At 38.3% G+C, this 17,136-nt stretch overlaps 1 protein-coding gene across 1 annotated transcript in view; it reads left to right on the top strand.

The window, feature by feature from the left end:
• The window catches only part of COL24A1 (collagen type XXIV alpha 1 chain), a gene marked incomplete at its 5' end in the record, with an annotated part of 134,767 nt that overhangs the window by 58,633 nt on the left and 58,998 nt on the right, over positions 1 to 17,136 (top strand). The window contains 5 exons of the mRNA XM_084266162.1: positions 2,225 to 2,278; positions 6,633 to 6,686; positions 8,086 to 8,130; positions 13,764 to 13,817; positions 14,847 to 14,891. Coding sequence (XP_084122288.1) covers positions 2,225 to 2,278; positions 6,633 to 6,686; positions 8,086 to 8,130; positions 13,764 to 13,817; positions 14,847 to 14,891 — 252 coding nt within the window. The remainder of the gene's footprint in view (positions 1 to 2,224; positions 2,279 to 6,632; positions 6,687 to 8,085; positions 8,131 to 13,763; positions 13,818 to 14,846; positions 14,892 to 17,136) is intronic.

Below are 17,136 nucleotides of genomic sequence, written 5' to 3'. Positions count from 1 at the left end.
CATATTCCCTTATAACAGTCTAAGAATCTTTCTAAGGAGGCGTTTTGCTTGACAGATTGTTTTCAGCAATATTTATTGCCACAAGGGAAACTGTCTCTGTGGCAACATTTTCACTTGTTCACACATTAGAAAGTTAAAAATTTACAGATGTAGAAAACAACCCACCCCTTGGTAACTGTTTAATGTCTATAAATAAGCAAATTAAAATTAAGAAAGGATGAGTTAGCAACGTCAAAGCAGGTGACATAACTTTTGGTTATGTTTCATTAGATAAATGTGGTCAGGATTAAAAGAGTCCTCTTATGAACTGTATAGAAATCCAGGCTAATTTAGGTGAGTAGTTTAGGTATCGGTGCCTTGGTCACATGTGATTAATGCTATGTGCCACCTAGAGGCATATTGGAGTTGTTGCACAGCTCTAGTAGCAACTGCTGTGTGGCCAAAAGAAGTTACCACCGTGACGTCTGAAATGCTGTGTCGGGGTGGTTCCTCTTATTCTGAAAACTCAGATCAGTTCTCTTTTACACTTTGGTTGTTTCCTTTAGTACTCATTAGCTTTCAAGTGATAAAACTGATTGTTTAAGAAATCATAATTCTGTTTCATATTGGTTTATGTGTTTATTTTTTATTAAATATTTTAAAGTATCTAAAAATATTTGCATCGCGTCTAAATCTCTACATGTCTCTCATCCTGTTAAGAACAGGTTATAGAGAGCAAACAGCGTAAGAGTAATTACAAGTAAGAACAGTGATGCTCAAAATACTCTTTAAATTTTATTACAGTCTGGTAGTTGAGGGTGGAATCACGTTTTCTTTTAAGCTGCTTGTTCTATCAGGATTTCTCTTTACCTTTCTGGTAAGCTTTTTTGTGATTAATGTTAGGTAATTATGAATAATCATTAGAAGTAGTTATTACCTGTATTTGAAGCTCAGCTGTTCTGGAAGAACAGAGATAGTTAACTCTTCTACACCTAGTGGAGAAGATATTTTTTAATAGCTCTTTCCTGCTTAGAGAGCCAAGAAATGACTCTTCAAATTTTAATGATAATATTTATTATCCTGCATGAGTATGGAAGTGTGCCAGAGAGAATTTGATGCTGTAAGTTTATTATGAGATCATCTTTAAATTGTTCTGAATGTATACAATACTTTCCATTATTGGAAAAGTATGAATGCAAAGACTTTATATCTGCAATGATTTTTCTGCTAAGGAAGAAGGAAACTTGTTTTTATTAGTGTTAGGCAATGTATGTACACAGATATAGGAATAAATATTCTACTTGGATGAAGAACTTTACAGTGGCAGTCTTTCTATTTTCAGATTTAATGACTTTTAAAGCTTTATAAAATTGACAAAATCAAATACTGTCTTGGCAGGTGACTAAGAGCTGTGCTAAGTAAAGAGTCAATTACCAATGCTTTACTTATCCTACAAATACTTGGTACTCTATTTCATAAGGGTTAGTGGAATCATTTTTATTTCCTTAAAATGCACTCATGCCTTTTAAAGCAATGTAGCTGTAGCACTGGATTCATCTGACATAGAGGCGTCTCACTGGTGTCCCACTCTGTGCCTGCTGGCCAGTTGGTTTGGGCTGATAATTTTAGTTGGTTCCTTTCCTTTGCACATTCATTTTTTATTTACCAGCTATACCTGCACTGCACACTGTTTCACAGAGGCTTGTCCTGAATACTGTTACATGCTGGTTACCTTCAGTTACTTGCCAGATCTGGATTACCACCTGCTGATTTGGAGGCAAAAGGCTTTCTACCCTTTTCTTAATCTTGCAGTGATCTCGTCCTTAAAGTGTGGCCAAGGATTAAAGGGCATCAGCTGCTCTCCAAGCTTTGCTTTTCAAAAGACACGTTGAATTCATGAGTACAAGAACTGGTGCTGGCTGCTCCGTGGGTTTTTTTCTGTGCATCAAGATCAACCTAGTGTTGTAATCTCAAATGTTGCTTAGTAGATAAAAAGTCTTATGCTAAGAGAAATGAAGCCCATACTGCTATCTGCTAAATTGAATTAAATAAAACCTGCCTAAAATCTGTCAGTTATCCAAGTCTTTACAATGAAACTTAATGGATCTTGACATTTTAGGGATGGTAGAACACATTAATTTCTTGTTTCTGTGATTCAGGTTTGTTAAATGAATGAACAGAATCAAAACAAGTACATTGGAAACATTCCTAGTCTGTAAATCATTTGTCCGTATGATTTCTTTAGGGTTTTCCAGGAGATATTGGTGTACCTGGATTAAATGGCCCTGAAGGTCCTAAGGTAAGACTATATGGAAACTTATTCCTAACAATAAACCATATCAATCTCTGAGTAGAATCTCTGAGAGATGAATATTGGCATTATGAGAAGTTAATCCTACTGTCAAAATACAGGTACTTTCAGGTATATATGTATGAAGGAGTTAAGTTTAATGCTGTCCACATGTTAATGAGGGTAATTACTGTGTTAGATGCAAGCATGGAATGTCAAGTTAAATGCAGGGAAATTTGGCAAAAATGCTGTGTAGCTAGAGAGTAGCAAATATTTCACCTATACTAAAATAAAATACATGCCAAAAGCCTACAGATCTCTGTAGTCTCACCTCAGTCATACAGATTTTTCTTTTAAGAATTTTTGAAAGTAATCATAGCTGAAGATATGGAAAAATGGGGAAGATTCACATGCCAGATTAAATAATACCAAAAATACTATATGTATATTAATTTTTTAAAAATGACTGTGCCAGATTAATTTAGCCTCTGTTCTTCAGTAGAGTAATATTTTAGTAGACCAAGTTTAGGCAGTTATTCATGTGTGTAGAGTTTTCAAGGAAGATTTGGACAAAAGCACACGTGGAAAAAATTGTTTAAAATGGACAAGTAGAGACTACTAGAAAAAGTGCAGATGGGTCAGAAGTTAACTCTGAGGAACGTAATGCACAATATCTAACTATTGACTCCTTGTTGAAAAATAGGGACTAATTAAGTTCCTCACTCAACAGCCTTGTGAGCATTTTCACAGATAAATAGGGACAACTATGATGAAATTAAATTTGTGTATGAAAGAGTTGAGCATGTTTAGACGATGGTAAAAACTGCACTTTTTACTAGTTCATTCCAGCTCTGTTACTTCAGACTGATGCAGGCAAGGACTAAAGAAATCCTCCAGTAAACTTAGTTTTACACCTGGTAAGAAGACACTGCCAGATCTCTGAAATAAAACACAATAAGGTAGTTAGAAATTAAGTGAAATTCTAGAACATGTGAGGCAAGGTGTCTCACTAATGCCATCGCACAAAGCATGAGAAGACTTTATCTAAGTAGCACACACAGTTCTTGGCATTTATAATCCAGAAGGACTCAATCAAGTGTCCTTGATTGAGATGCCAAAAAGAATACTTGAGTGACTGTATTCTGAGACACAGTTTACTTATCCTACTAAAATGAAGAGCCTTATTCAGCCTTGTAAGTAAACCAGAGGGTGGAAACTGGTGGGGCAAAAGAACTGTGGAAGACCAGCAAAATCATTGGTCCAGAAATGAAACATGCAAGTTGTACATGAATAAACAAGGTTGGAAATTACAAGGTTTCCCATCAATAGAGTTGTGAAATTCTGTGGCAGGCTACTCAAGAAAACGTAGGACAGGGAGCAGTAAATAGTTGGAAGATACAGTTTTGTTTGTGTCTGGAAGACTGTAATAATCCCTCCGTGCCAAAGTTAATCATTCTTGAGAACATCTTGTACCCAGTTGCCAAAGCCATAGCCAATCTTTCCTGCACCTCATATCTTTCAACTGTGTCAAGAGCCTTGTTCCAAGGTGGCTCAGATGTGAATTTACCAGGTAGGCTGAGAACTGGTTATCTGATGTGGCAAACTGAGAAGTTATATGTTTCCAGAGACAGTTGTGAACTTTTTCTTTAGTTCTGATATATTGCTTTGCTAACTTGTTTGTATGTGTGTATAATGTTAGCAGTCTTATGAATTAGTTTTCTCTGACCATTGCAGGTCAGTTGCTCCCATGTTTCTGAATTATCAGGGCACTGAAAAACCCATTTAATGCAAGACTGTGTCTACGGTCTAAGAGAAATGCAACAGTTCTTGAACTACAGATCAGTTTTAATCCTCCAAGCTGATACATGAATGATGTAACTGAGATCTAATCCCTTCTACCCTGTTTCTTCACTGAGATCACATTATTCAACATTATATCCAAAGTGCTAAATTAGATGTTTTTATTAGAACTGGGCTGATATTTAACACATACATTATTAACCTATTGCCTTTCATAGATTCCAGCAAAAAAAGTACTAAAAGGTACAGTTTAAACTGCAGTTTTAACTACAAAGTTCAAGGCTCTGGGTTCCTTTGATACAGAAATTACATAGCTGAACCAAGGTTCAGTGGTCTCCAGCACATTTGGTCTTAGAGACAAAAAGCTTAGACAGCCTGCTCTAATCAGGGAGAAATGATGGCTTACATTTGAGAAGGAAGATTACCAAACTGGAAAAATTCTTACGCTGCTCAGCACCAAGGGAGAAAGGCTGCATAACACTGGAAATGTTTGGCTTTCGGGATTCCCAGCTGTCTTCTGTTGAGTGCAGTTTTAAAAAATTTCCTCCAGCTTTTATTTTTAGAAAACTGTTCTCACTGTGCTGCTCTCTTCTTCATGTTTTTGTTTATACTTCCTCAGAAGCAATACACATTTTAAAAGCCAAGAGAGCAGGGTAAGCTTTATTTTTTTTGCAGTTAGCATGGGAGAAATTCAGCCTCTTTGTGGAAAGTTTAAGCTCTATAAGTGTCAATTAGTGCAGTAATCAGCAAATCTGACCTCCTTAAAATAATGTTCAAAGGATTCATTATGTAATTTGGTCTACAGCACATTACTCAGCTTGGAAAAAATATTTTAGAAGGTGTTTGATCTTGATCCACCGCTTAAAAAAAAAAACAAACCAACAAACCAAAAAATAAACCCACACTTACATTTAAAAAAGAAATATGTTTCAAGAAGTTCTGAAGTAATTTCTTTTGCTCCCTATGTTATTCTTCTAAGTATTTATGCTCTGCAACCAAGAAAAGTGAGAGGAAAAGATGGTCAGAATGTGCCGACTAGAACCATAGTTTTTCCAGCAGTGTGTGTTGTACCATGGAAGTAGCTGAGAACTTCCTTCCTCTGCTTACTTGTGTTCATTTTGATGATATGTTTAGTAGAAGTGGCTGTTGGGAGTTTCAGCACTTCTGGAAGGGATGGTCAGCTGGGAAGTTATATATGTGAAGTACAGCATACCTCTCATTTGCTGACTCCCGTCTTTTTCCAGACACTTTGGTGCATGGCTAATGACTACTTCCATTTACTGTTTGTTGTCCAAAACCTCAAAGGGGAGTGGAAATTTAATTTAATATTAATTTTACAGTCTGGGACTTTTTTCCAGATCCAGCCAAGTGCAGTGGAAGGGTGTGCACAGTACCAGTGCTGCTGACATTTCCACTGTGCAATTACGTTGCACTGAAAAAACCACATCTCCTGATGTGCTTTGCTGTTAGATTAAACCAATAGTTCTGTCAATGAAAAAAGAACAAGAATATTAGTTATGTAGTGCTACCAAAAGCTCTCCTGTCACTCTGGTGCCAATATGTCAAACAGCAGTCCACGCTAGTCTTTCTCACACTGACAGGCTTTTTTACAAAACTCAGTACCTTGAGGAGGCTTGTTCTGTCTTCAGTTCCATTTTACTTCGCATGCTAAGCAAACTGTTCCTGGACCAATGCCTGCACCTTCAGTCTAGACTTCAGCTTCATTAGTAAGCAATTAATAAGGCTTACTCTTGGAACTTTCTCACTGTTGCTTTCCTCAGAGGCTAATCGCATCTCTCCTAAAAGGCAGTTTCTTGGTTCTTGATGCTTTATCTGATATTGTTAAGCTTAGCTTTCCCAAAGCATTAATAATATATTTACACAGATTTATTTTTTTGTCCTATACCAGGTCAAGTGCTTTTCCCAATTACTACCACTGTAATTGGGATGACCGAGATTTTTGACACACGGGTAGCTGTGAAGTCATTTTAACCAAGTTTTGAAAATGTCAGTGTGAGCAGTCATGGAAACTCAGAGTTGGTAGAGGATAAGGTGCTTTATCTCTGGGAAACTGATTATAACCCTGACAGGAAAGTAAGGGCTGAAAATCACAAGTAGTTTTGGACAAGCTAGTAGTTTAAATTAATTTTGTAGTTAATTTCCATTGCAATGTTGTTATCACATTATGCTAAAAAAATACTGAAATCAAAGATCTGTAAATTCTGCTTTAATCTTAATATGGTGTCTTCAAAGCAGAGGGACTATTCTTTTGTGAGTTCAAATATTTTATTTCCTTTTCAAAAAGACAAAAGAAAAAAGCTTCAGAAAAAAAAAAAAAAAAGCTATGTAGTAGAAGTTTGTAAGATGCTCAGTTTTCCAGCAGATATTACAATGCTACCACATCTTCTCCTGGCTCCCTAAGGGAAATCCTAAGAGCAATGGTAAGAAATGAGGTCTGCTTCCTCAGATTTGTGTTTCTGTCCAGGTTTGTAAGAGGAGAGAAACTAGACGGACCTGACTGTTGGTTGACATAAGTTCTCACTGTGTGCGTTTGGATGTTTAGGGACTTCTGGGTGACCGGGGGCCTCCAGGGCCACAAGGCCCCAAAGGAGTTGAGGTAAGATGGAAAGATTTTTCCAATCGAGAGATTATGTTTAAAAGAATAAGTTGTGAAGAGTAGGAGGGTTAGATAACAATATCTAGGTGTTTATGGTAGTGTTGTGAAAAACTTCAAGTTTCTTTTGCATTTTGGCATGTTTTCTGAAGATGTTTTAGCAGCCTTACAGGGTTGTGCATCCATTATGTGGCTTGTTTTAGTTATTCCAGTATCTCAGATGATGTGTCCAGAGTTGGATGCGGTTCTTTTTGTTAAACTGAGGAGATGGGGGCTCGGGGGGTTGGGGAATGTGTGTGTGTATAGTATTGTAAAGATAGAAACCATATATCAATTTAATTACAGATTCATATATTATATGCTTAGGTAAACAGTTATACCCCTATTAAGGGGGAGTAAGACAGCTCTTCATCTTATAAACTGAGTATTCTTAATTCCTCATTACTAAAAATAAAACCTCATGTTTCTTAGGTTACAAGTAATTAACATTTTAATATAATCAGTGATTCTGGAAATAGACCTCTAGTCTTCTAAGTGGCTTAGTTATAGGCTTCCACAGCAGATATTGAGTGAGTAAAAGCTAAGTGGCAAAATGATCTGTTTAGTTAAAAGCCAGGAAATTGTAGACAGAATTTAATTCCTCTGTTTCCTATTGCTTGTAGTTGAAAAGTTTGTGTTCCATTTCTTCCAAAACCTGGAGAAAATCTTCCATATTGAGGAGGATCAATGAACCCTTAAATGATCCCAGCATGACATCCTGCCACGACATTGATACGAAACCATGCTTTAATATAACTGTGTGATGAGTAGACCCTGGAGAGTTAATGTTGCCATTCCCCATCATGCATAATTATATCCATGCACTGCACAGCACAGGCATGGTGTCTCAGTTCTTCCCTTACACACCTGACAAGCCTGACCCCCAGCCTCCCTCCATTCCTGAGAAAAGACACAAGGACAAACCCTGGCTAACTTTGTGGCTGTGCCATAGCATCATGGAAGAGAAAAGCAGGAATGTGCTTACTGCTTTTATAGTCATGAAGTGTCAGGTGTTGCTAAAATACAGTAACTGCAAGGCAGAGAGAGAGAGGTTGACCCATCGCTGCTGAGTCTCTCACTGCTCATAACTGTGAAAATACTGCTTTAATAGCAGGTTTACCAAGAGCTTCACAGCCTTTCTGGCTACATCTAGTGGCTATGTATGTGGCTTTATATATATATAATGAATTTGTCTGAAATCAGATTAGTGTGTCTCACAGTATTTCTTTCAAACTTGGACTCATACAAACACATAGGAAGCAAATTTGAGATCATATAGTAAATGCAAACAGTTATCTGCAGATTTTCTTTTTTTTAAAGCAAGATTTGGTATCATGATGATTGAAATCCTGATTTCTTTTAGGGAGAAGTAGGACCAGCTGGACCTACTGGAGGAGTTGGCCCAAGAGTAAGTATAAGTAATTCTGTTAGGGCAGGCTCTTTTTTGTCAGAAATACAGCTTTAAAATGTAAATTTACTGTGGGAAGTGACTGTTCAAATGGTGTCACCTGAATAAATCTCTCTTTCCTCAGCACATGCATGAAGCAGAGCTGGGCAGAGAAATGGTTTTTCATATGAAAGATTTGAAAGGAAATCATAGCCATGGTACATAAAGCAGAAGTTTTGAAAAGGAAAGACCCAGAATCAAGCAGCATATGGTTCTCCTCTGAGGCAAATAAAACCACCATGCACTTTCCAGGGACTGAACCAGCTGATACCTCAAAATATTTAAACTGGGGATGAATCCACCATGACACTCAGCTTATGGAGAGAAATACAAAGGACTGATGTTTTAAGAAAAGATTTTCAAACTGATCTTGTAGACAGTTGCTGAAAAAACTAAAGCTGGAATGTTCCAATGCTGTTTGTGCTGACACATTTTATAAGATGTTTAAAACTAAACCAATTTTGTTAGTTATGAAAGCGTACTGGTGTCTAAGAGCACTTTAATGGACTTGAGGCTTATTTTTATGAAAATCCAAACTACCCTGCACTAGGAACTACAGGAGTGTTGCTAAATTTACTGAAAGAAATGTGATCTTCAGCCTTTATTTGCTTTGCTCATGTGTGGTAATCACTGGCTGGGTCTTCATTTTGGATGACTTCCCATTTCTTGGATGAACTTGGGAACGTGTTTCCCATCACTTCCCATTGCAATTACTATGCCATTTTTCCTGTTCATTAGCTAGTCAAAGCTAGGAATTTGCCTTCTGTTAGAAATACTATTGAAACGCTTATTTACCATGTGGGTTAGGTGGTTACAGCAAAGAAAACCACTAAAAACCACTTTTATTGTTCGACTGAGAAAAACATGCAAAAAATCGAACAGAATTTCAAAACACTTAGTGACTCAGTTCAATATTCAGTTTAATCTGCCTGAGCTTCTGCCAAGAGCCTCATGGAAATTTTTATTTTGGCTGCATCGTCCTTTGAGTCTCCTCCTTGGGCAGGGCTTCATGGCTGGACAGCATCTCCCATGTTGTGCTGTGGCAATTGGAAAAGATGCTGCAGCGGGTGACTCATGGGCAATGAGACACCTACCTTCATCTTGTGAGCATCACCAGGCATGCACAGGCCACCATCAGCCGGTGTCAAAGTGACCCAAGAGGAAAAATTTCTGTGTAACCTAGCAAACTGAAATATTTTTAATCTATTTTGGGTCGGTTTGACCTAAATTATATTGGGTTTGGTTTCTCTCAATAGGAAATGTGCACACCATTAATATGTCTTATGGCTCCCTGGTTTCTCTCTCACAACAAGCTGTTGAGAGAAGAATGTGTGGATCTGAGGTGGGCCCCAGGGTTGCTGTCTCCAGACATTTTTAAGTAGCTTGCTGGCTAACATCCCCTCCTGAAATAAGAGGTAGGGGAAATGGGAATTTTGCTCAGTGGGGAACCTTGCCTGTTTTTCCCGCTTGCCCCACAGCCCATCTGCTCTTGACTGGATTCTACAGCTTCTGGTGGTTCCAGCTGTTTTGCAGGTCCAGGCCAACTTAGCACTGCTGTTCTGCACTCTGCTCCCATCTCTGCTTGTCCTTGCTTCTTCACTCCTGCTTGTAGCATAGACTGTGTGATTACACTGGAGAGAGAGTCCTAATCATGAAGTTGTTAAATCTGATATAGTTCAGTAGGACTGAGTCAGTAAGCTGCTGAAGACATCTGTCTCTTCAAATTATACTTGCTTGGTTGCAAGTTCATATGCATTTTATTTACATAGACTTTGTTTCCATTTTTCATTAAATAAGTTTTAAAAATTAAATGCTACTTCTGAAAGCAAAGGCTAGCAAAACTGCATTGCCACTGTCCTGATGCAGTGACCATGGGGGCAGGGGAGGTTTCTGAGCAGGACCTGAAGGAAGTGGTCTGGCATCCACAGCCATGCCTTTAGCTGACAGATGTGTTTCTAACTTGTTTTTCACAACCTCCACTGGTGGGGATTCTTCATATTTCTTCACAATCTGCTTCAGTCCTTTGCCTGTTTTACAGACGTCGTTTTCTAATGTCTATCCGTTCTATGTGAATCCTTGCCACTGTCTTTCTGGCTACATCCTTGCTTCCTGTCCTACAGACCTGATTTGTAGGCATGGTTAGTAAGCTAGTGCTCGGTTATCCAAACTCTCTTAGGGTTTGTCTAAACTAGGTAAAGTATCCTTGCAGGTAATACATAGTAACACTTTGGTTAGTCTTATGGAACTGTTCTAGTTCTCTTGGACAGTAATTGTGGTTTTGCACAAGCAGGTAACGAAGCACCATGCAGACATTTGCTCATTACCCCTCTTCCCCTCCCACCCAGTGGGTTGAGGGAGAGAATCGGAAAAGTGGAAGTGAGAAAAGTCATGGTTTGAGATAAAGACAGTTTAATAGGCAAAGCAAAAGCCATGCATGCAAGGAAAGCAAAACAAGGAATTAATTTGCTACTTCCCAGGGCTCCATCACGTGGGGCAGTTACTTGGGAAAACAAATGCCATCACTCCAAATATCTCATCCCTCCTTCTTCACCCAGCCCTTTATACGCTGAGCATGACATCATATGGTACTTGATATCCCTTTGGTCAGTTGAGGTCAGGTGTACTGGCTCTTTCCCCTCCCAGCTTCTTGTGCACCCCCAGCCTACTTGCTGGTGGGGTGGTGTGAAAAGCTGAAAAGTCCTTGATTTAGTGTAAGCGCTGCTCAGCAGTAACAAAAACATCTCTATATTATCAATTTTGGGTTTGGCACAAATCTAAACCACAGCACTACACTAGCTATACGAAGAGAATTCACTCTATCCCAGCCAAAAGCTGGGAATGATGCAGGTTTCTAGTATTTCTGGAATTCCTCATCTTTTCTACAGTGTAGTTTTCAGGTCAAAGTGTTCAGCCCCCAGTCCAGGTTTAGGCATGCACCAAGCAGGCAACCATAAAGTCTCACCTCATTTTTCAACTTGCCCCACCCCTTGTTTCTAACATTACTTTAAAAAAAAATGTGCATGGGACCAAAAACCCCTGGGACCCACCTGACAAACACTGACAGCAGAACAAATCATCTATTGAAACAGAAGGTGAATATGAACCTGACCTTTGGTTCTCAGGTCCCACCTTGGAAAAGAATGCTTGTATGTCTGAAACAACTGGGCCCAAAACTCTGAGGATGCTTCTCTGCATACTCAGCCTAGATCTCGGTTTCTTCAGAGCTCAGTCTGCTTGAAATTAGGAAGAGTTTATTAAAATCAATCTGATTACATGATTTGGCATTCATTCCTTTCCAAACCTTCCCAACCATTCTGTTCCAAAGTCAAATACTTATACACTCCTAAATTAATCTTTCTAAATAAAAATACCATGACTTTTAAAAGTATTTGTTTTTCCTGTGAAAATATAGTAGATGCACATTAAAATGACTGTTTATTCCATTTCCTCACAATTTACTCTCTTTCTTAAAGGCTATCCAAATACTAACTGTTCAGTGCTCAGTTAATGCAAGTGTTGGTGCATTATTTTTTGGTATCTTAATTGCTGGAGCAGAAAAGGCTTTTAGATGAGGGCAGACTGTTTTAAACCATAATTTAAAATGGAATAGTGAGTTGATGCCTTTCTGAGATAGATGTGTAAAACAAAAGCTGCTTATATAGTCATTAGGTGAGTGTGCAGTTCCTTCTGAAGACCAAGAAGAATGCTCTCAAAGCTGTGCTGCTCCCCCAGTGCAGTATCTTCTGAAGGCGGCGTATGTCTTCCTCTGTGCTGAAGGCATGTGAGGAGCCTTTGGAGGGATGGGAATAGAATGGTAGTGAGAGAGGTTTGTATTAAAATATACATACCTGTATCAACCCACTGTGAGGTGGAAGGAGGCACGGGTGGTTGCTGTTTCCTGAAAGGGAAGGGTAGAACTTTCAGCTAATATTTTAGGAAACAGACATTTCCTTTGGGATCGCCCTGCCCTGGAAGAGTAATTTTCTCAAGGCTTTGCAAGCAGAAAAGCAGCCATCCCTAGTTTAACTTTCTGTCAGTGTCGTTTCCTCCAGGTGTAATTTACAATTGTAATGCACTTCTGTTTAAAGCCAAATCTGTATGTTGCAAAGTGCTTTACCAGTTCAATCCGCTTGTTCCATTTTCTCATCAACTTGCACCTATTGTGTGTCCTTCACAGCTAGTATGTGGCTGTGTAATACAGCCAAGAAACAAGTGGTAACTCTAGTTCTGATAGGTCTGAAATTATAAAGGCAGTTAATAGAAGTTGCTGGTTTCCTTTCAGTGAAGTCTGTTTAAAACATCTTTATGGTACAGTCTTGCTCTTTTAGAAAGACCATAATGTTCTTTGTTGCAAAGCAGGTAAGCAGCATGTAGTAACCTGCAGGTGCCCATTGCTTGTTCTTTGTTAAGCCTTGTGGAAAGCCATGGCTTGCTTTATCTGGGCGTCTTGGAACTTCTCTTCACAGACTTTTCTCCCTGCATTCCTGGCTGTGCCATGTTTTAATCCATTGGCAAAAACAAAAGTCTGCTCCTAAGGCAGTGATATTTGTTGGAACTTGTAGGGCAAAATGAAATCAGGCAGGTAGAGATAAAAAGGATTAGTATGAGAAGTCATGGAACCTCCTAAGTCAGTATAATTTTAAGCCTTATAGTCTCTGAGCATCTGAGAAATTTCCTAACGCACCATTGCGATCTGGAAGACAGGTACAGAGCAGCCAGAGCAAAAGAGCCAAGTGGAAAAATCCTATCTATTTTGAAGAAACCTGTTTGTTATCCATTGCTTTAGTTGCTCTTGTCTCAAGACAACTGATGTGGAAAGGAAAGATCTTAATACAGAGTCCTGGGATTGACAATTACTCAGACCCCTGGAACAACAGCTGATCTCTTCCTTTTAGCAGAAATCTGCATCTTTTTGATACTGAAGCATGAATATGTTCAATTAATTTTCTTTCTCCAGCTGTCAGGCTTCAGTAATCTCATTAGCAGCTTGCTCAAGAGCCAGATCCACTCCACTGGATCTTCATTCTTGGACTGGGGTCTGCTCCTCCTCAGAGCAGCTGGGGAAGGTTTGTCTAGGTAGGGCTACGCTGTTCAGCTAACCAAACGGTTAGGCCATGGTTTATGATGTAGAGAAAGCGTCATATACCTTAAAATAATTGATTTGATGCACAAAGAGGAGAGGATATTTGAGCTCATTTTGTCTGGTTGAGGAAGGACAGTTCTGAGGAGAGACCCTGAAGTCTAAACACCAAATTCTGTAAGTGTGAGTCACAGTTTGGCAGGGGAGCACCTTGCCATTTCATTGCCTCCATAGGTTTTTTAAAGTGAAATTAAGATGTGTTTGATGTGTGTGACTTTTTTTTTTCTGTGTTAACTGCTGTAGCTACAGATTGTGCTTCCTGTGCTAATAATTGCTGTAATAAGCAGTATCATTTCAGATCTAGATTTAGAAATAGACTTGTTTCCAATAATGCCATTAAATATGACTAAACAGTGTACTTTTGAGTGCAGATTTTGATAAATACAGAAGTTGGGGTAAAATTATCTTTTAAAAGTAAGTTATTTAAAATATTTTATTCTAACCATTATTTTAGGGAAAGCCAGGACAAAAAGGTTATGTAGGTGAACCTGGACTGGAAGGTTTAAAGGTAAGTGTTGGTTTTGTGTTTGAAATAAATTGAGTTTGGAGTATCAGCTGTGCACTATGCCACAACTGTGGATACCAGTGCACACACTTCCAAATAATGTATATGGGTATCATACTGATGACTGTTTTCTTGCAAGATCCCAATTTGTAAAAGTTATGCAGCTCTAGGAGATAGGGATGTGTAAGCAAAGATAGCACCTGCTAAAATGTGATTGAGCTGCCTGGGGCTGAGAGTGTGGTTAGGCCTGGGGGCAAGAAAGGACCCAGGGCAGTTCCTGCCCTCCCAGCACTGCAGGGTGTGAGGGGGGATGAGATGAAGTGCTGCAGTTTGAAAGAGGAGCTTGTGGTAGGAGAATTTCTCAGTGCTGAGTTGCAATCTGAGTAAACAGTAGCCAAATCACTGTTCATCAAAGCCCATAGTTGTAGCCAGATAATTAATAGTGCATATCCACTCAGCTTCCACTTGTAAAATACATAGCAAAATGTTCTGGAGTTATGTAATGTGACTTGCACCATTAAGGAGAACAGAATTAATTAATATTAATGCCAGTTCCAGGGTTTGGGGGGGGGGGGAGGGGAACAATTTTAAGTCATTCAAATATCAATGTTCCTAATGCTGTGTAACAAATTAAACTTATCAATAGTGTGCACAGGTAGTATTTACTTTTGAAGCCGTTGTGAAATAATGAAGGTAACTTGCTGAAAGAATTATTTAAATAAAGCCAAGGTCATTGATTTATAGTATTTGCTGACTTAATATATTTAGTGTGCCCTTAATACATAGTTTTCATTTTTGTGGGCAACTGCTAAATACATTAGGACAGTGTTTACATCTTTTTACAAAATCAAAATTAGCCACTGACAAAATTGAAGTTTAGCTGGTTGCTTAATTTTAGCTTTTAAAGCTTTATTTGGCAGGTGTCATTTAGAAAATAAAGGGGCTGCTAGGAAAATAGAGCACTTTAATGTACTCGTATGAAAGAAATGACCTTTTTAATGATCTGCATCATCTGGTTTCTACATTTACCAGGGAGAACAAGGAGACCAAGGAAACCTTGGAAAAACTGGTGAAGCAGTAAGCTTGAATTCTCTTTCTGGTTTTATTTTCAATTCTATGATTATTTGAGAGTGAATGAGTAATCTGTTGTAGTAACTTTCTAATGAAGTTTGTCTTTCTTTCAAGCTGTATTATGTTAGCTATACCTTTGTCATCTTTCAGAATTGTACTATTTAAAGAAATTCCCCATTTTAAGTGTTTTCCAGAGTTAATTCTGCTTTTCCCTGATAGCTTGGGTGAACTTTACAGGTAGTTTTAGGGGTCTTCCAAAGCACATTTGAGTAAATGAACAAGTGATCCTTTTCCAGTGAAACTGGTGAGAGGCTACATTTGGCCTGAGATGTATTTTGCAGAATTGTTCTCTCTGCCCTCCATAGAATCACAGAGCTCAAGATGACCTTGAGGTGACACATAGTCCATCCTTTATTGCTTAGGCAGAATCAGCTATATTTGTATCACTCCTGACAAGTATTTGGCTAACCAGTTACTAAGAAGCTCCAAGAATGAAGGCTCCATGACCTTCAGGCAGCTGAGAGCTGCTCTATCTTTTCTTTTTAAAAAGGTCTTCCAACTGTGTAACCTGATTTCCTTCTGCTGGAAGCAGCACTTTGGAAATGGTGGTTATTGTGTGCCTCCTTCATTATTTCTTTTCAGGCTAAACAATGCTGATTCACTTAGCCTTTCATGTTTTCTAGATAATTTAAGTCACATTCTTACTCTTCTGTAGCCTGTAAGAAGACTTACTGCTTACAAGTTGTATTCCTGCATACACATTCCTGTTTCTGAAAAGATAATTATGGCCCATCGTTAATTACCACTTTTCACACTTGCTGTTTGGAGAATTTGCATATGATTCAGAATAACATAAGATAAGAAGTTGTTTATACATTATTGATAAACACTCTTTATTTTTATTTGTGGATTGTAGAATGGCTTATGGCTTATGTAGATGCATTTTAATCAAATGAGCTTCATAGACCCTTCAACCCATAAGCCTCTGTATTGTCTAGCAGCACAGGACTAGCACCCACTGCATGGTCTTCAGGGAGAGTAATATATATTATCTTGTGGTTAAGGCCAATGGTGTAAAACATTGAAAGTCAGCCTTTCAAATACAACAAAACTCAGAGTAAGACCTTTCAAATTCTCTTCTCTTACCACTGTAATCTGTAACAGTTAAACTTTTCTTAAGTAAATTGAAAAGGAATATCATGAAGAGGATGGGTTTTTTGCATATGCAGAAAATGGTTTTATAGATGTGAGCCCCATTGCAAAATACTCACTTCTGTACACTTTGGACCCAGTTTTTACTTCCAGCTTCTCACTAGCTTCTGTTTATAACAAGTAATTTTTCTTTTCCTTGGTGTGCTGAATCCATATTCCCAGTTCACAGATAAATCCACTCCCTGGTATTCAGTCTTGGCTCTGGTGGCATACATAGTGACTCCAGGATATACCTGGAATCAGACATGGCACACACACATTAAAAAAAAAAGATTGAAAAACAAAAGACAAAATAGAAGAGCAAAGTACCAATGCCTCTAGCTGCTGTGATGGATTTTGAGATGGAGCCCAAAAGATAGTATGGAGTACAGCATCTGTCCTTATTGATGCCTTATGAAGTTTCTCTTACCAGATGCTTGGTAATACCAAATACAAAGAGGATTTATACAAGCAGCAAAAACCAATGTGCAATTACTGAACAATTATTAAAGAAGTAAAGACAAAGGGAAAAATAAATTTCTAAAAAGTTGATAGAAGTCTCATGTCTTATAAAACTCTGTGTGTATGGTTTCTTCTTTCCATCCCAGCCCCTGCTTTGGCTTACCTGTTGTTTGGTTTTTTTATTCATCAACTTTATTGACTGAGTTCTTCAAATTACAAAATATGGATGCATGTTTTTAAGCCCAAGGCTGAACTATCCAATACTGGTTTTTTAGAAACGGGGAATCAATCACAGTATTCCAGCTGTCTGAAAGAAAAGTTTGCATTTCCTGAATAAGCTGTCAAAAGAAGTGATTTTGCAATAATAAAACCTGTAACTGTTGATATCCTAGCAACTTCTGACATGAAGTGCATGTGCATGTCTGCTACTGATACCAAAGGGTTTGCACCATTATTTTTCTTCTGTTTCTTTCCATTTTCTTACATTTCCTGGTACCATCCATCTTCTGTCTTTGACTAATACATCTGTCACTGCTACTTGAACTGCCAAAATAGTTATTACATTTCTGTAGCAGCCTTTCCAAATCAAGTACTGCTT

The sequence above is a fragment of the Gallinula chloropus genome (assembly GCF_964237585.1).
Source record: "Gallinula chloropus genome assembly, chromosome: 6".
Lineage (NCBI taxonomy): Eukaryota > Metazoa > Chordata > Aves > Gruiformes > Rallidae > Gallinula > Gallinula chloropus.
Note: the sequence above shows the minus strand (reverse complement) of the source record. Positions and strands in the feature narration are given on the sequence as shown.